Genomic DNA, 19,781 nt, shown 5'->3' with positions numbered 1-19,781 from the left:
AAAATCAATGTCAGGGAACAAGCTGTTTAAAAAAAAGCAACGAATCAGCATGTTTCAGGAGTAATTATATGTTTATTTTTCCCAGTTTATCCAAATGCACATAATCAGTGATTTCTTTTTAGACCATTTCATTCGGAAATCATTCCCTCCCCCCACCCCACCCCCCCACCACCTCGCGCCATCCCTTATTGCAATTCCCAGTAATTTGTGCATCTTGATGCAAAGTCGCTGGTTTAAGCAACAGTCCTTGAAGTGACAAAGCTAATTTTATTTTATTTCATAAGATACATTCCGTAGATATATTAACATTTGTTTCATAGCACAGTTCTTTCCAAGCTGTCCGGCTCAACCACTCACTGCATAACACACTGAGCTATCAGATCACTTTCGCTGGGGACAGTTAGAAATTCCATTTGAATCTATACTTAGACCTTTTCACCGTAGCATTTTAGAGATACCCTCATTCTAAAATCCAACCTTCATTTTGGAGCCTTAAAAAGAAACTGCAGAAATTCAGGTTGAATTCAAGAATTGTCCAAATTGTATTTGCGTACCTGTTCTAGGCTGGTTCCCTGGCTCCGCCGGCTCCCTTTCGCCGAATGGATTGATTTCAAGATCCTCACACTCATTTTCAAATTGCTTCATGCCCTGGCAGCTTTCTGCCTCACCGACCCGCTTACCCCCCAACCCACAACCCCAACCCACAACCCACTGCCCGCCCTCGACTGGCTCCGGCCTTCTGCATGTCCCTTGTGCCCTCCATTCCAGCCACTAAGCACCGAAACTCTGGAGCACTCTTCCGCTATCCCTCCATCTTGCCCCTTCCTCCCCCATCTTCAGGTCGCGCCTGAAGACCTTCCTATTCGACCGTGCCTACAGTCACCTTCCCCCCCCCCCCCCACCCCCATCCCCCCCGTCCCCCCGGCTCGGGTTCGTTCTCCGGGAATTAATGGAATACTAAAGAAGGAAGGAAGGAGGTGAATGCCTTCATGAAAGAAAATTACGGAAGTTTTTTTTCAGAAAAAATGCGAACAACTCCAGAGATTAATGTGCGCAATTGACTGCTTCGTTTCGCCCACAAACTACCAGTCACTTCACTTTACACTATGTTCTGTAAAGCGCTTTGAGACTTCTCAACAACGAGATAAAGTGCTATTTCAAATGCAAGGGTCATTATTTTTATATAACTGCACTGCAGTTTCACTGTCAACTTGACTTTCTCTTTCTGTATATCACGCTTTGTTAAAATTTAACTCTTCCCCCAAAGCGATCTGTGTCCGCCTTCCAACCCCCCCTCCCTCCACCCCCCCCCCCCCACCCCTCCTCTCCTCATGTCGAATTTCTCCAGTGTTTGGAAAACCAGAGATTTCTTTCACTTTCCCTCCAAACCACAACTCGATGGATCCAAAGCTGTTGTGTCAACCTACTCAAGGGAGGGGGTTTTCTGCTGTGCCAACACAGTCTTGATCCAACTCGCCCTGCAGCAAATATGTCTCTTGCGGGTTAGGCATTGGAGCAGGATCATCTCTGAAAGTCGGGCATGATTCTGGGCAGGGAACTTGTCTGCCTTGATCACTGAAGGCAAGACCGAACGCAGGCAACCAGCCATAATGAGAATTAAACATTTTATCTCAGTTCCCCCTCTCCCCCTCCCACCCCCCAAAAAATTCTACAGCCCCACTAGAAATCATTGAAATTGTTTTCCTTCATCATTTACTCACTGCAGTTGCTATGGCCTCGTAATTTTCTCTCTCTCATCTTTCAATCGGGTGCCTGACATATGCGTCCAAAGAGTGTCCAAACCAGCCTGAGAGTTCCATGTATGCCATCTATACGCCATCAAGTGCACACCCTGCTTATCTAATCCAGTGAGTATTATTAGAGCTTGGGGATCCTGGGGTGTGTGTTGTAGTAATACTGGAGTTTAAGTAGATAAAATCACATAGGTTGCCATTCAACCGTATAGTTTGAAAGCACTGTATGCCAAGTTCATCGTTGCTTGGTTAGGCAAGACCTCACTATCTGTTAGGGCTTTGGCTTGCAGGACAGGAGCTGAGTGAACTAAATCCCTGCCTTGATCTGCCCCTTGACATCCTGCCGATGAGCCAGAGCTGGCTGATCTCTTGTCAATTGTACCCTGGAGGACTGTGGACCCCAACCTGTCTCAGGAACCGGACTTCTGAGTTCTGGACCGAGATGGAGAATTGATTTGATTCTGATATTCTGTTGCTAAGTATGTCACTTTGCAGCCATTCAGCTCCAAGGAGACCTCACTTACCTCTCCCTCCCATATGCAATATTATTGCAAATACCTCTCCCTCCCTATTGTAGTCCCTGCTAAGCATAAGGTGAGTTGCGCCCCAATAAGTGCATAACGTACCTCTCTCATTCAAACTTGGTCTCTAATTTAAGGAAAAGCCAACTCTTAATCATTTCTTGATCTTAGTTACTCTGCTGAGAGTTAGTTTTAGGAACATAAGAAAGTGCAGGACTGGGAACAAAACACTGCGATCAAAGTAGAAATAAACAATCCTACACTGCTTGTCTCTCACACCCCTCACTCGATTCCTTTGTCCAATAGCTATCTTATACAATATAATTTTTTCAGCAGCTCCCTGTGTACTTTATTCAACCCATTCATCATGCCCCCTGGTTCCAGCCTTTATTACCATGTTCAACATATTAATAGGATTCCGTTTGTCTACTTTTTTAGGATCTCAGGTGTCAGCCTGGCTCAATTGGTAGCGATCTCACCACTGGGTCAGAGGGTTGAAGCCCCACATTAGGGCTTTGGGCTCAATCTAAGATGACACTCTGGCCATCTCCTATTTGAGATATCATCCTCTACGTGAGATGTTAAATCAATTCTCCCATCCACCTGTTCTGGTGGAGGTTAAAAATTCCACAATATTATTCAAAGAGATGGGAGTTTCTCCTGGTCAACAATCCTCTACCTAAATTGGTCAAATTGGCTGCCATATTTCCCTACAAATACACCGTCGCTACAATAGACAGCAATTCCACGTGAAGTGTTTCGAGACATTTCAATGTTATAGGCTCAACAATCAAATACAGAGTTTATTTTTTTTTAAATGTCTACCTTCAGGTTACATTACTGCCTGTCGAGACAACTTGTATTTTGACTACAGTTTTTGCTTCAAATAAGTGTCAAAAAGAGTCACCAGTAAAGTAGTCGACAAATGCCATGCGTTCAGAGCAAATGCAGGTACGATAAATATGCATAACCATCAAATTACTTCCGAGATATAAAGGGACAGCAAAAGAACACCTTACCAGCTCGAAACTGAACCAGCCCTGAACAGACCGTGTTTCTTGTTTCTTTCAATAATGTCGCTAACATCTGAGAAGATCAATGCAGTCAAGGAAGAGAAAAGTTGCTAGACATAAACGTTAAAATAAAAAGTTTCGGTGCTGTTAAAAATTTAAAGGGGAAAAAAAAAGTTTATTTTATGACTGGAACACGCAAGACCTGTGAGATCTGTTTGATTATTCAGCTTTACAAAACAATGAAATCTCCCAAAACGTTTCAAGTAACAGTTTGCAGACCTGTTGCCCGGCTGGAAATCTCCTGAACCAGGGCAGACTTGGGAACGTCTTGAGTCCTGAAGTTTTTTTCTTCTAAAATAATAGGCAAGAAACATCGTAACAACAACAACTTGGATTAATACAGCAGTCTTCACGTAGGATAATGTCTCAAGAGTAATTCAAAATGACTTGCTGAGCAGCGGGGAAGCTGGTAGGAGGACGGAGGGTGAGGTGGGCATTTGAAGAGGTAGGTTTTAAGGTGGGACTCAAAGACAGATGGGTTTGGAGGGTGGGGGTGAGATGGAGGGGTTGAGGCAGTTCCGGAGATTAGGGGGAAAGAATCTGAAACCTCGACCACGAACCGGTGCAAGGAGAGGTCAGTGGACAGCAAGCCTGAATTAGCCAAGCAGTGGCGGGGGAGGCAGGGGAGCAGAAACGTGTATAAAAGGTTAAACATATGAAGATCCTAGGTCATGGAGGGACTGATAGGTTTAAGATGAGGACCTTGAAATCAATCCACTGGTAGACAGGGCGACAGTGGAGCCTGACATGGACTGGAGTTTGCTGTAAGTCAGTTATGGGGGGTGGTTGGTGGAATGTGGATAACCGCAGGTATGAGGAAAGCACAAACATAAACCCTCCCTTAGATCGCGTACACATCGGAGAGTGAGGGAAAACACTGCAGGTGTGGAGAGGTACAGACCACAGCTCCCAGCAGATCCTCAATCCAATTTGAATACTGGTAGGCGGTTTCCAAATGACACATTGTCCACAATATCCTGCATAATCTTTAGACGTACATGTTTAGACAATGGGTTTAGTCTCGGAACGTGAATGATTCTGTCTGTCTGATTGTATAGCAATTATAATACAACCGATTCATCTTTTTGAATGTTAGATACGAGACACGGATTCAATGGTTTGAGCTTTTATATATTAAAATAGGAAAAATCTTATTTAACCCAGTATCAGATTTGAAGCATGACATCTTCTGCTCAGTTTGTTGCATCAATCCACCTCTTCAGCTCGTGTGGATGGTGCTATAAATTGAGGAGTATTTCCTCTGAGGATAACCAAATATCTTTTCATCATTTCCTGATAAACAATCTCAGGCAGTTGCCATTATTTCCCCAGAGATGTTATAATGAATCAAACAGTGGTTTATATGAAGAGGAGGGCGGGAGGAGGGGATTGGGGTTGGGGGGTGGGGGTGCAATACTAGTGGTTAAAGACTGAAACAAAACATTACAAAGGGAAAGTAACTTTGGATCAAACGCTGGGGAGAAACGTTTGTTTTATAAAACAGAATCAAATCCAAAATCTTTAAGGAGTTGGAACTTGTGGAAAAAAAGAGGCAACTTGTGTGCAAGCCACTGCTTTTTTTTGACCATTTGTACATTACATGTTTAATCCGTTTCATTGCTTAAACTGACAAAATGCACAACGATTAGCCCTACAGTGCATTAACAAGGTGGAAAGGGATGAGGAAATTATAATGGACAGAGATTCTGCAGCAGCAGCCAAGGTTTTTGATTTTTTAGAGACCCCTCAGGCTTTTTAGTGCTGAATTGGTCAGGATATAAAATCAATGGGCCAGAGATCAACAATAATTTTGCATAACATAAATAGAAACACTGATACAGTTATTATCTAGTATTCCGTACCGCAGATGGATTAACCCTCCTGTTTCCGATAAGTAGTATTTTCAATTTTGGGTCCCCTGCCCCTTTCCCTAATGATATGGGGTGGATGGGGATGGGGGAAAGCGAGTGAAAATTAAAACGGTGTTTTCCACAGCACAAGAGTCAAATATTAATAAGTCAGTGACTTCAAAGCAGGTTTGCAGCCCAAATTTGATTTCCAATCTGTTTCAGATTTGTTTCTAGTTTGCTGAAGGAACGCTTCGGATGTCGTTGCCGTATGCGTCAGTGTAAACATCAATGGCAAGCGGTGTGAGTATGAAAGTTACCTACAGAAGCTCACTGTTCTTTATGGGTAGAATGTGTCACCACTCGCAGTGCACTGCGAAAACTCAACAGCTTCCGTTTCCCTTGGGCGTGAGAGAGCAGATTCCACCAGGAGTCTTCAAAGGCGGTGATGACGGTGTGAGGTTGAGGTGGGGGGGGGGAGGTGGGAGGTGGCGAAAGCAAAGGAAGGCTATCAGAGGTTTGGGATTTGCAAATTATCAGAGGTTTGGGATTTGCAAATTATTTCAAGCCTGTAAAGCAATCTGGAAGTGGGTTTGATGTGATCTTTATAATAATGCTGGGGTTTGATCAGGCGAGGAAGAGAATTTCAAAGTCAAGGTAGAGGATCCTTACGCTGGGGAAAATCAGTTTTAAAACTCTTTTGAGAACATCACTGCTGTAAAAGTGCGAGTGGGTGTGTATGTGTGTGTGTGTGTGCGTATGGAGGAGACGGGCGATGGTTTTACAATGGGAGTCATAGAATCGCTAACAGGGAAATCCTTACTGGCAGTAAGTCACAACGGACTTGTGGGAAACCTGCGATCTACCTTTAGAATTTTGGAGCGAGCAGCCAGTGAATCAGGCTATAGCACAGGCGTGTAAACCACCACTTATTTCATCCCGTGTAGCATTCAAAGCGCAGGGTGATGCTGAGCTAACACTACGGCTTTGATCAGAGGTGACAGTCCTTCCTTCATATGTGAATATGTAAGGGGAGGGGGGAATCACATTGACCCTATTTTTTTTCAATAGGGTCAAAGTCTAAAGAGAAAAGGAAGATTACTGATAATCCATCTTTCCCAGTCAGGGTGAAGATGGAAGATTCAAAATTTCGCATGGTCTCAGCTTTAAGTCCCTGGTTTTAAAATGATATAGAACGTTACAGCATGGAAACTAGCAATTTGGCCTAAGTAGTCTGTGCCAGTGATTATACTCCACACAAGTCTCCACCTCTCCTAATGTACCCTATTACACCTCTCTATTCCCTTCTCCCTCACATATGTATCAAATATGCTCTTACATACGTGAATGCGTTTTCCTTGAACTGCAGCTTCAGGCAGTGAGTTCCACATTTTTACCACCCTCTGTGTAAAGAAGTTTCTCCTAAGCTCTTTATTATATCTGCTGCTAATTATCTTACATTTATTCCCTCTCGTTTTGGACTCACCGACAAGTGGAAACAACCTATTAACGTTCACCTTATTGAATCCTTTCATCGCTATAAGCGACTCAATCTGGTTGCTTCTTAATCATCTCATCTCCAGAGAGAAAAGCTTTAATCCTGCCCAAAATATAATGTGATTAAGAGTTTTGAAAATTTATTACAATTTCAGGCTGTTTCGAAAATAATTTTCTGCTGTTCTACTTTCTTCGTTCTGCAATCAATCAGTTTTCAAATTTTCCAAAGCTCCACATACTTTTAAATTACAAGACAAGGGTCTTAATGATAAGACCATGAGAGTTTTGAAGCCCTAGATTTGAGTGTGTTGCAGCAAAACTGTATCCCTTTTTCTCTGACTAGAGAATCTTTACGTGCATTACAAGGAAGTAGGCGAGTAGGACAACGGGTACGATATTTCACACCAGAAGGGTCGTACTTTTGAGGAGGCATTTGATGAGCATGACCTATTGGATTTTGCTATAAAAATATGGATGGAAACCAGAGCAAGTCAATCAGCACCTGAAAGATAAAGAGAGGTTAAGGTATCTTGAGGGACTCCTCATTAGAACTGGAACCTTCATGGAGGTTGGGAGAGGAAGAGGAAGGAAGAAGCCTCTTGATAAGGTAAGAGAAGGCGAAGCAAGATCAGACCAAGGGGAAGAAAGTCGGAGGGTGTTAAAAATTAAAACCAACAGCCTTGTACATTGAAGAGATTAACCATGTCTGGCCCACCAGTCTCATAACCAAGCACTTCCAGGTCAGGTAAAGCACAATCACCTGCAGAGTAAAGTTTTCTCTAACAATATGCCTTATACCCAACTTCAGGGAAAAAAAAGCACCACAATAACATTTCCGGGTTGGGAAAACCAGTTAGGGGCAGTTTTGTGGTTGGGGTCCTTCGACAACAAACTCGGAATAAAATCAATGCAAGTGTGAAATCTTTCTTCAGCTACTTCTTATCTCTCCTCTCTGACTCTGATTTAATGAGTGAGTGCAGGTGGGTAACCTGATCCTTGTGTACAGTAGTGCACAAAGACAATGCCTACAAAATTCACGCCTGCTACACTTGACAGTAATTACTTGTGAAGCGCTTATGAACATAAGAGTTTGCTAGGCGATAGAAGACCAAGGTCTATGTAATTCCCCTTCACCATCCTGGCAGTCGCTTGACATGTCGTGTCGTAAACTATATACAGTATACTGTATCCCTAGATATTATTTTCTAGCATAAGAACATAAGTATTTGCTAGGCAAAAGAAGACCAAGGTCCATCTAGTACTTTGAGACAGCTTGACATTATAGGTGCTACATTATTGAGCATCAGCAAAGGCATTGAACTCAAGGCTCAAAGATGAACTTAAATCAATAACTTTTGTTCTCCTAATTTTTTACGGGATCTTACTGTGTGTAAAACTTACTGTGATTACAAAAAAAGTCACTATAATTAAATTATAAAGTCCTTTGAGACACTGATCTGACAACATATTATACAAATACACATTAATTCGTCCATTCGTTCTTTTTCCTCCCAAAACAGTCACTCCACTTCATTGAACCCGTGAAGCACTTTGAGAGGTCCCACCAGTGTAAAACACGCAATAGCAAATGTGAGGATTATTATTGTATTATTATTAATTATAAAGAAATGTCCCCAAATATTCTCCTCCCCTCTCCGATTTAGAAGAGGGAGATGGAATTCTGTCTTAGATCTCTAACTCACTTCAGTTGTATTCGGATAATACAACAACTGCTTGATTTATATAGAGCCTTTCATGTAGGATAGTCTTGAAGCGCTTCACAAAGAAGATGGTGATCACAGAGGAGGGAGGAGAGGAAGGAAAATTTAACGGTATTGACAAAATCACAGCCAAAGAGATTTTTGAAAGGGTTTTGATGGCAGGGAGAGAAGGCAGCAAAGTGAAGGAACTCTAGGAGAAAGTTCCTGAGAGCGGAAGTGTAATGGCTAGAGGCTCGGCCACTGATGGTGGGATAGAAGATTTCAGGAAAGAGGAGTAGAACCAGATTCGGTACCAGAAGGCATGGGCGGGAAAAGAGGATTGGAGAGGATTCCATAGGTAGGGATGGTGCAGAGCATAGAAACGTTTCTTATCTGACTATTTCTCTCCATTCAACCGCCACAAATTTCACTAAAGAGAGCTCTTTTCTGCCTCATTGGTGCCACTCATAATGCTCTGTTTATGTGGCAATTTCAAACAAAGTTCTTCCAATTTACTTGTTCATGAGTTCGGGGTTACAAAATCCAGACAGGAGCTAAAAGGCTTAAGTGAATGCCACTCGCGTTGACAACTGCACTGAGGAAACAAAGCCATCTGAGTCCTTCTCTTAAATACAAAAAGAGGTGACATCCAAGTCTGGTGCCAGGACCTATGTTTCAGAATAAACGATCTGGATCTTGTAAAGGCCTAAATACGACAGCAATAAACACAACTGGACCACCATCCAGAAAGAGCTACAACTGAGAAAGGACAATTCAGGAACTGTCTAATTTTGTTCCTCTTTTTTGCCCCTTAACCAAGGCCAATTCATTGAATACGGTTGAAAATGGTCTCTGAGGTGGGGAATTGATAGCTTTGTAACTAAATAAATAAATAATAATCCCCGCATTTGACGTAGGCACCTCATCACGTCTTCCAGACGTCTCAAATACACTGTGAAGTGAATTGACTGTGTATTTTGTGGCCCGTGCTTTGTAAAGTGATGCAGTCAAATGGTGCGATCAGAAAGTCAAAGCTAAGGCATTGAGAAGGGGATCAGGGCGGAGGATATTACAGTAGCGCAGCAGATACATCTGGGCACATATGGAATTGATGCATCACCAGCGATAGGCTCAATAAGGGCTGAATAACCTGCATCCTCGTGCGCTGTGAAACTCACCACGCTAACACTCATTTTATGTTGTTCCGTATTCAGAGGCAGGCAATGCGGTCGGTTTCCCAGCAAATGTAAAATTGCCCTCCTTTTTTTTTTAAACAAAAAAAAACTTGAGATTTAAATTGAGGTTGCATGAGTAAGGATACTTTTGATGGCTTTTTCATTCCCATCAGTTAATAGAACTTCTTTGACATCTGCAGAAATAGCAACCTGGAGAGAAAAAAATAGCATCGAACAGTGAGCAAATATGCTTGTCTGCGTGGAAGTGAAAGACAGAAGTGACAAGCCTTCAGTATCATGCTTCTTCACCTATTTCTTAGTAACAATCTTCAATCTTTTTTCATTTTATGTCTGCATTATTTTAATCATTCAATCAAATCAGTCAATACTTTTATCATTCCATTTGCGGGAGCCTCTATCTTGCTATCATTCTGTTCAGTAATTGGATTGTGACAGTGGATGATGGTATTCTGAGAGGCTTTCATTTGCAGCCTTCTGTTTATCTGGTACAGCCATCATACTAGGCTGTCACTCTGCCTTTCAGCCTTCCTCTGTCTGCCCGCCTGATGCCCTTCACATAACTTTGCATGGGAGGCAGATGGCTTTGTAAGGGTAATTTTTTTTTTTTGTGCGCAGCTGACATGCTCGCACATTTGTGAGTAACCTAGACACATTATATAAGAGTGGGACAGGTTTGTCAAGTGTCAATCAACGCAACAATATGCTTTTTACTTGGGAGAGAGAGAGAGAGAGAGAGAGAGAAATAAAAACTTGTCTTGACATTACACTGCCGCATAATACCACCGAGGCTCGAAGTTCCACACCGTTTTTGCCCGTGGGATCGCTCCGGCCCTAAAATGTGTGATGGTGCAGAATTGTGGGAAAATATTCAATTTGGGAGCAAAAAAATTGTTTTGAGGCAAAATGGTCTCGCTGGCTGGGACTTCGGTAGAATTTGGGGCCTCTCGTGAACACACGACTCGGAGCTTGAAAGAATGTGGGGCGACGGTTCCTGAATGGCCCCAGTCTGAGTTAAAAGGATACAATTACTGCCTGTCCACGTGATGTTCTGGCAAAACATTAGCAGCCATACCATAGAGCTCCAACAGTGATTTGTGCCTATTTTTTTGCTGTAGCTTTTCGTGTACTTTGGGAAAATGTCCTGCCAAGTCGTCAGGTGTTCCAAAAAGGACAAAGTGTTTTGATAACGTAAATAGGGAGAAGTTGTTCCCAGTGGTTGCCGAGTAGGTAACGAGAGGACATAAATTTAAGATTATTATCCCCCCCAAAAAAACAAAGAGAGGAGTGGGTTTCAAGTTTTTTTTTACCAGCACAAAAAGCACTTCCAAAACCTACGGTTCAAGCAGAATCCATGATAGCTTTCGAAAGGAGAAATGTTTGAAAAAGAAAAATACAAAAAAGGTATGGATGGGGGATGGGGTGGTGGTGATGGTGCGGGGAGGGGGGGGGGCGGGGCGGGGGAGACAGTGGAGTGGGGGGGGAAAGAAAGGGGGGCTTCCAATAAACATAAACAACAAACCGGCACATGCACGATGGGCAGAATGGCCCTCTCTAGGGCTGATTCCACGTAAAATGATTTAACTGTGACCATTCCTAGGCGCCCCCCACAATGTCATAACAAGGGATATCGAGTCCACTCGGATGAAATGCTTCTGCTCATTTGCTGCAGTGAGCATAAAATCAATAAGATGCAAAAGCAAGTCAATCCAGAGGCTCTCTCTTTCTGCAGCTGGTCTGAAACTGGCGCGGACACAAGACCTCCCTGTCACAGCAGCTGGGACCAGCAGAATCTTTTTTTTTAAAAAAAAAGACCTTAGCTCTCCTTTCTTTATTCTCTCCTGAATGGGAGAGAAAGAGAGAGAGAGAGAGAGAGAGAGAGAGAAAACGATAGAAGCAAAAAAGGAATTGAGACCTACCATGAGACCCGCCAAGCAAGTCATGCCACCCCCCAGCTCGCACACCGCTAGGCCCCTGGAGGGAAAGAAAAAAAAAGGAAGGGGCGAGAAATGGAAGCTGCAGAGAACGCACACACAAATATAGGCTTAAGCGGCATCAGAGCTAATAGACCCTTCGTCGCAATTCATCAACGTCCATGTGTTAAAGGAGTAAGATAGGAAGGGAGGAAGAGGCTCGCTGTTTCACCGAGAATGTTTTACTTGGGTTAAAAAAAAACTTCCACTTAATACAGTGTATTGCACTTTTATGCGCCCTTCACACAGGGTTCTCGGAGCGATTCACAGAGGGAAAGCAAACAGAAAAGCAACGGCTTTGCTCGATGCAAATATGAAAACTCTGTAGAAGTTCCTTTCCTTTCTATCTCTCTTCCCCTGCCCCTCCCAGCCTCCGGGAGAAGAAGTTCCTACTGATGTGTTACAGAGTGAACCAGCGAGTAAAGGCAAATGAAAAAGAAATGTAGAGAGTTCATTCGAATGTTCCCTTCAGCTGAAATGTTTGTTCAGCTTCACTAACTCCTGTAATAAAAGAAGTGAGGGGGTAAAAAAAAACCCCAACCATTCAGTCCGTTTAAAGAGAGTATCTCATCATCAACACCTTGAATAGCACCCCTTCTTCCAAAATAGAAGTTATATTGGTCTCTTGGTAGCTGAATGGGTAAAGGCACAGCCTGTGCTGAGCTATACGAGAGATGGGGGTAAAGAGGATATTTCCACCATTTCATCTCAACTTTCCAGGTTACCCACCCCAGTCATTGAAGTGCTTTGAGATGTCCTTCTGACGTAAAAGGTGCTTCACAAATGTAACCATATTACAGAATCAGGCCATATCTTAAATGTGACCAGGATCCTGGCCTTAACTCTTCTTCCTGGTAGCCTGTTCCAGATGTCAATTACCCTCTGTGTAAAGAAATACGTCCTGGTGTCTGTCCTGAAATTGCCCTTCACAATCGCCAAATTGTGCCCTCGTGTCCTGCTGCCTTGGCTTATCTCAAAGTAGATTTGGGCATGAGTTAGGGAGAAGAAAAACAGTCAGAATTCCCCACTCCTGATTGCTATTCAAAAAGCTCTGCTGTGAACATCAAGTCAGAATAGATTGGGCTCAGCTGCGATGCCCTCCTCCCCCAGGTTGCCGCCTTCTGCATCTTATCTAAGTGGCTAGTATTTATATAATAAACCTTGCATTTGATATAGCGCCTTATCATGTCTTCGAGACATCTCACAGAATATACTGTAAAGTGAATTGACTGTATATTTTGTGGGCGAAGCAATGCATTGCATTTTGGGTGATGACCTGATGTCCATACTGTTTTCATATCCACAAAGGAACCAGTCCAATTGCGCATAGCAATGTCCCACAAACAGTCATGGATTTAGTGACCAAATTATTAACCAAACCTGCCCAACGTGTTGCCCTGCGAATCCAGGTTCTCTCACTTGCGAGGCGAGTGCTCTAACCACTAAGCTACAGGACTCCAAGAGGTTTTCTATTATCGGGGCTTCCTGGATGATTTTCCTTTCTTAACCTGAAACGCGGAGAACAATTTCAGCGTTCCAACTAATGCAGCAAAGGTCTGGGATTGGAACCGGGAACACCCACGTGGCTGATTACTCACTCAATAAACTGGCTAAGCCATCGGGAAGGGAGGGCGGGGGGGTAAACCTAACTCGTTTTTGAAACTCTATGGGGTTTGCGGTGATGAGATTCCCTCTTTAAGACCAAACCCCTTATGGGACAATAACACAGGGCCGAGTGAAGACGGTGAATTCCGCTGCATTTAACCATGAGAAGGACCTGAGACAAAAACAAAAGGCATTTCACGTTGATTTGAAATCGGAGATCAGCAAAGTCAGAGACAGTCACTGGATACCACTCACTTTTCCAATACCAATAAGCAAGTCAGAAGAGATACGCGTACATGTTGATTGAAATATTAAGCTTGCGTAAAAATACGGGAAGAGGATAGAAGGAGCACTGAGCATTTTGTTTTAAGAAGAATCTACTGCACAGTGCGAGTGAATTTTCTCTCCTCGCGTACCAAGAGTGTGTGGGTGAATCACTCCAAGCAGTGTCTTTCTCCTGCCTGACCTTCACAATGAAGGTTCAGCGATTAACGCTTCCACTTTCTCTCCACACACACAAACACACACACACACACACACACACTCCACCCCACACAAAAAATCAAAGCAAAACAAAATGCCTTAAGTGGAAATCAAAAACCTTTCACCCGAACAAGAGTCATATACAGTGGGTAGGAAACACCTGAAGGCATTGCCAGAAAAGTCATAGTACAAAAGATATCTTTCGCTATTGAACTACAGTAGGGAGTCTGACATCTACACTAATTGGGACTGGTCTCATTGTGGATATGAAAACAGTGTAGACATCAGGTCATCACTCAAAATGCAATGGATTGTTTTGCATGGCTGCGCTTATTAAGTCGGTGACTTCACTTTATTTGGTGCGTGGATTAGGATTTTCCCAACAATACTTTGGGGATCTTGAGCTTTGAGCGAGCGCACGGTCATCCAGGGTACGTGGACATGAGGAAAGTGCAGATATGGAATAGTTATGCTGTTGTTGTTGTGCAGTTATGGGCGGTTATCCAGTGTGTGTAGATATTGGGAAGTTTTTACAGTGTACCGATGTGAGGTAGTGGGGTAGTTGTACTCTATCCAACACAGTATGGAGTGGCTTTCCTGTATGTGAGTATGCAGCAGTATCTCGCCCGCAGACGTGGGGGAGTTCTATGCTGGAGTTTTGCTCCTTTCACAATTGAGACAAATTATCGTGATGGAACGAGTCAAATCAGACGAGCGCAGAGTGAACCACCAGGTCAATGAAAAGATTAGTCAACATACCTAAATGTATCATTGTGTTTTACGCAGTAATAAGCTAAAACCTCTTCTGAAGGCCAGACACCTGGAACAAAACAAACACAAGTCTTGTTAGCTTGCGGCAGTTAGAATATCAGTGATCAGTTTAATTTTAAAATCAACGCATTTTATAGTGTACATTATCTCACAGTAATAACCCACAACTCTCTCCACTTTGGTGAGAACTTGGTGCATCGTGCCCAATTATTTTCCACTTTTTGGATTCACGTGACGGGACAGAAAAGAACCTGCAAGGGTTAACTGCAAGGGTTGTTGCCACGAAGATTTTAAGTAAATAAAGAACACCACTCAAATTTCATCTGCTTGATCCAATTCTCGTCGCTGACTCAAAAGATTCTGGATTTAATAATAATAATCCTTGCGCTTGATATAACGCCTTATCACGTCTTCGAGACGTCTCAAAGCGCTTCACAGGATATACTGTGCAGTGTAGTGACTATATTTGTGGGCTAATTGCGCACAGCAGTGTATCGCGGCAGCTAATTGCGCAAGAAGTCGTTGTTGGATTGACCAAATTATTATTTTTTATTTAGTTAAGGCCCATGTCAAGATTTTAAACTAATTTAGTCTTGGCTGTTACTCCAATAAAGGCCAGCAATCCCCCTGATAAAATTGGTCATCCACTTCATGGCAGTTTGTGGAAAATTGCTGCAAATTGTGCAAATTGACTGCCATGTTCAAAATACATTGCTGCTATCCTGTGAAGTGCTTTGAGAAGTCCTCCCCGATATGAAAGGCACTATATCAAAAGCGAGGATTATTATTAACAAAACGCAAACTACTGCAGATGCTGGAAATCTGAAACAAAAACAGAAGTCGCTGGGAAGTCGCTGAGTGTTCCCAGCGACTTCTGTCTTTGTGGGAGGATTATTATTATTATTACTTTCGAAGCGGGGTTTCTGCGAGTCAGTCAGAACGACGTGCGTGATGTACTTCCAGTTAATAAAACCTTGGCTTTCTTAATTGATCCCATTTCCTAACTGAGAAATCTGTTAAGAAATCATGCAAAATTGACCCCTCTAATTTCAGCACAGGGGTGTAGTATAAAAATACACCACCATGGTTCAGGTAGCCAGTCAGAATCAGAGACAGAACAGGGCAAATTTGGTACTTGATTAAAAAGACAAATTAAAAGAAGTTGCGTTTTTACTTCGCGCAATATTACGTCGGAACATCTAAGAGCACTTCACGAGTAAATGCGGGTCAAGTTCAGTGACTGGTTTGTCTTTTAGGCTAACACGACGGACAGTATGCGCCAGCAAAGTCCGAGAAACAGCTGGCGAAGCGAGGGAACAATTTATTGTGAAGGACTGTCGGTGCCCAGGCTGCTAGGAGAAATTCCCCTTTTTTTTCTGAAGTGCGTCATGGGATCGTTAGCAACCACATTGCTTGCCAAAAAAAAATGCAATAATGAGCGCCGAAAAGGAAAGAAATAAATAATCAGAAATAAGCTGTCTTATCAGCTGCTGTCAGTTGTCCATTGTCAGCGAAATCACAGGACGTTTGCAGTCGCGCTTTCTTTGCTTTGCCTTTCAATTTCGGCTTCAGAACAAATAAATAATTTTGAAGCTTTGATGTGGAAAACAGTTATTTGTTGTCGGTTTGTGTAAAGCGGCACCAAAAAAAAATCCTGCATAACTAATGAAATAAATAACAAGCACTGTCGTTTAATATCTCTGCACAACATCATGAAAGACAATGGGATGGTTAATAAAACTGTTGATTTTCTCTTCCTCCAACCTCCCCCCTCCACCACATTCATTGCATGTGGCACAAACAGTAAAAAGAAAAAGTTTGAACGATTTTCAGGTCTCAATGTAGCATGGCCTGAAAGATTAGAGACCCGATGGTATCAGAAGGCTGGTCCAATGACTACCGACGTGAGGGAGAGATAATAATAATAATAATAATCCTTGCATTTGATATAGTGCCTTATCACGTCTCAAGACGGCTCAAAGTGTTTCACAGAATACACTGTAATGTGACTGAATATTTTGTGGGTGAAACGCGGCAGCCAATTTCACACAGCAGTGTCCCACAAACGGTCGTGGAATGAAGTGACCAGTTTACTGTTATTTTGTTTTGAAGTGTGAATGACGCAAGGGAAGAGAGCAGGGAGGCGACAAGGAGGAAACAGAGGGGGCAGGAAAGGTAAGGGCTGGAAAGTCAGCTTTCTCATGCTTTTGTAATTCTTTGACGTTGACAACCTTGGGCGATCTGCAAGAATGTTTGGCAAGTCAGTTCCCAAGCCATCTAAGAGTCCTGAATCGGAGAGCTGAAATTCCCAATGATCTTCCGACATTGACCTCTATCGTTAACTATTTTTCCTCTCTCCAGAAATGCTGCCTGACCCGCCGTGTGATCCCAGCGAATTCCGTTTTTATTATTGAAAACTATTCACTCCTTCCCTTTTGCTGTACCTCTTATCCTACCCAATTGGGGTGGGGGTGGGGGGGCGGAGGGTGGTTCAAGAACATGGTACGTTCTATAGATGTAGGGTTCTGTTACACTAATGTTTAACCTGACAACATCTGCACCTTGTGGGTTGCCGTATACTACACTGATTTTGCTTTAGAAGCAAAATCGTTCAATTGGCTGCTGCGTTTTTGCCAACAAAATATAGTTAATTCACTTTATAATATGTTCTGTGAAGCGCTTTGAGACGTCTTGAAGACGTGAAAAGGCGCTGTATCACATGCGAGGAATATTATTATTTTTTTACTGCCGTTTACAACGAGGCAACCTCTAGTGCTATACTGTAAACCCAATTGCTGTGTAGACATGAATTCCTTCTGCTATAGAAAGGCAGAATAAATCCATTGTTATGCCCACTGTGATTCACTTGCAAATTGCTGCTCCCCAGTCACCACTTCACAGAAGCCTCTCACATTCAATGTCATCTGAGCCCACTCTCCTCTGAATGGCTTCAATGTCTGTTGAGACCTCAGCACCAAAACTGAGTAAAACCAGGGATGGCAGAGAGTGAAGGAAAGGCTGCAATTTAATAATAATAACAATCCATGAATGTGATATAGCGACTTATCACGTCTTCAAGACGTCTCAACACGCTTCACAGAATATACTGTAAAGTGAATTGACAGTATATTTTCTTGGCGAAATGCAGCAACCAATTGCGCACAGTAGTGTCCCACAAACAGTCGGGGACTAAGTGAACAAATATATGTTTGAAGGGATTATTACCCCCGGAAAAGCGATCCACCAATCGACTAACAACCTTAATCCTGAAATTCAAATGGTATCCATAAACCATTTGCGCTTTACTGTTAACAAATATACAGTCAATTCACTTTACAGTGTGATCTGTGAAGCGCTTTGGGACGTCCTCCCGACGTGAAAAGCGCTATATCAAATGCAAGGATTATTATTATTATTATTATTAACCTCTGTAGGAAACTATCTTGATTATTCACTCCAAATCATTCACACAGGTGAGTATTACAATGAAGGAAGGACTTGGATTTTTGTAATGTATTATCACGTTGAAACGTCTCAAAGGACGTCACCGTCATTTCCGTTAAATATATCAATTGTGTTTCATAGGTAGCTGTGCTGTGGACAGCAAGATCCCACAAGAAGCCATGAGGTGAACGGCTAATTTTAGGTGGACAATAGTTGGTCAGCCCAGCAGGAGAAACTCTCTTTTCTTTTGGAATAAGTACAGGCATTCTGGACCTCAGTTTAAAGTCTGATTAGAAGGGGAGCACCTCCAAGCGTACACCACTGCTCCAGTACTCCAAGGTGTCAGCCAGACTACGATCTCAGATGATAATAATGAAGTTCTGCCACAGAAAACTGGCTCCCCAATTGCGTAACTGGTCATTTTAATTGATTTGTAGAGACCTGGTAGGTCCTAGGTTTGATCTCTGGTCTGGGTGTGCGTTCAGTGATCCCAGTCATGGAAGCAGCGGTAGAAACACAATTGGCGTCAATACTACTGAATTTGAGAGGTAACAAATCAGCCACGGTTACTGCTAATAATGGCTATTTGTGTCAGCCTGGCACAGTGGTAGTGCACTCGCCTCTGAGTTAGAAGGTTGTGGGTTCAAGTCGGGACTTGGAATCGCTAGTCTAAGCTGCCACTTCTGGTGGGGGCGGTATTGCATTGTCAGAGATGTCATTCCTCGGATGAGAAGTTAAACTGAGGTCCTGTCTGCTTGTTCAGGTGGAAGTTAAAGTTAAAGTGGCTCTATCTGAAAAGAGAAGGGAGTTTCTCTCGATATCTTGGCCAATAACACCCCTAATAAAATTGGTTATTCACTCAAACCCACAAAATACACAAGTCAAACCACTTTACAGTATATCTTGCGAAGTCCTTTGAGATTTCTCGACGACATAAGACGCTATATTAAATGCCGGGATTATTATTATTATTATTATTATTATTCAGTGATGCTGGAAAATGTTAGTATGTGGATATGGCTAAGGCAGAATTTGCCTCAGCTGTGTTCCACCAGCCCCTTTTTCGTCATTCTTCCTTCTAAGCAAGTTCAAATCACTTGCTAACAAGCACAGTCTAGATTCACACATGAAAATGGCTACATTCTTGGAAGTTTACCTCCTGCATTTGCCAGTGCCTTCCACAAAAGGAGGGAAGAACCTGAAGTGGGGAGAAAAAAATTGGGAAATAGGACAGGGCAACGCCGTGGTGGTTTGGTATAACGCTATAAGGCTATAACAAAGCTCAGTCCAAAAACGGCCACTTTGCAAATCGTCAGGGCATTGCCGACGTCACTTCCTGAACGTTGCACGCGTGCACAGGAAGTGACGTCAGGATGACCTGGTTATATTTTGGCATGGTTTGCTGACAAATCAGCGCTGGAGGACGGGTATATGGTACACACCCATTTCCAGTGTAGCGCGAGTCCAAGGATATTCTAAGAAGATCCCACGAAACCCGACAAATTATAATAGGGTCACCTTATATTAGAAAATAGGAAATTAAGGCCAGGATAAAACCATTCAGCCCACCACATTCCATGGCCTCTATACTAAAACCTCCTCTAATCCCACCTCTCTGCCATTTTCCCTTGATACTTCTACTCCCCAAGTACCCATCAATCTCTCTCATAAATCCCTCAACTGATTTCTCAACCATGGCTTTATGTGACACAGTACAATCCAGATTCTTATTACTCAAATGAGAATAAGTTCCTCCTCTTTATTATGTCCTAATGTTAAAGTTGTGTTCTCCGCTAACTAAATTGCTCTGTTGGACACCAACTTTCTCGGGAAATAAAGAGTCTGAAAATCAAATGGTGCAAAAATGCTACCACGTGGGTTTATTAGATATTATGAACAGCTTAATACTTTAATGCTAAA

At 42.8% G+C, this 19,781-nt stretch overlaps 1 protein-coding gene across 3 annotated transcripts in view; it reads right to left on the bottom strand.

Moving 5' to 3' along the window:
* The window catches only part of camkmt (calmodulin-lysine N-methyltransferase), a 135,436-nt gene that overhangs the window by 14,894 nt on the left and 100,761 nt on the right, over positions 1-19,781 (bottom strand). For 2 of the 3 annotated variants that reach the window (XM_042333703.1, XM_042333705.1), the window contains exons 4-7: positions 14,406-14,466; positions 11,505-11,559; positions 9,714-9,777; positions 3,295-3,361 (exon numbers count right to left, since the gene is read on the bottom strand). In XM_042333703.1, coding sequence (XP_042189637.1) covers positions 3,295-3,361; positions 9,714-9,777; positions 11,505-11,559; positions 14,406-14,466 — 247 coding nt within the window. The remainder of the gene's footprint in view (positions 1-3,294; positions 3,362-9,713; positions 9,778-11,504; positions 11,560-14,405; positions 14,467-19,781) is intronic. The other variant, XM_042333706.1, reaches the window with a different exon arrangement.

This window comes from Callorhinchus milii, unplaced genomic scaffold (assembly GCF_018977255.1).
Source record: "Callorhinchus milii isolate IMCB2004 unplaced genomic scaffold, IMCB_Cmil_1.0 Scaffold3, whole genome shotgun sequence".
Taxonomy (NCBI): Eukaryota; Metazoa; Chordata; class Chondrichthyes; order Chimaeriformes; family Callorhinchidae; genus Callorhinchus; species Callorhinchus milii.
Note: the sequence above shows the minus strand (reverse complement) of the source record. Positions and strands in the feature narration are given on the sequence as shown.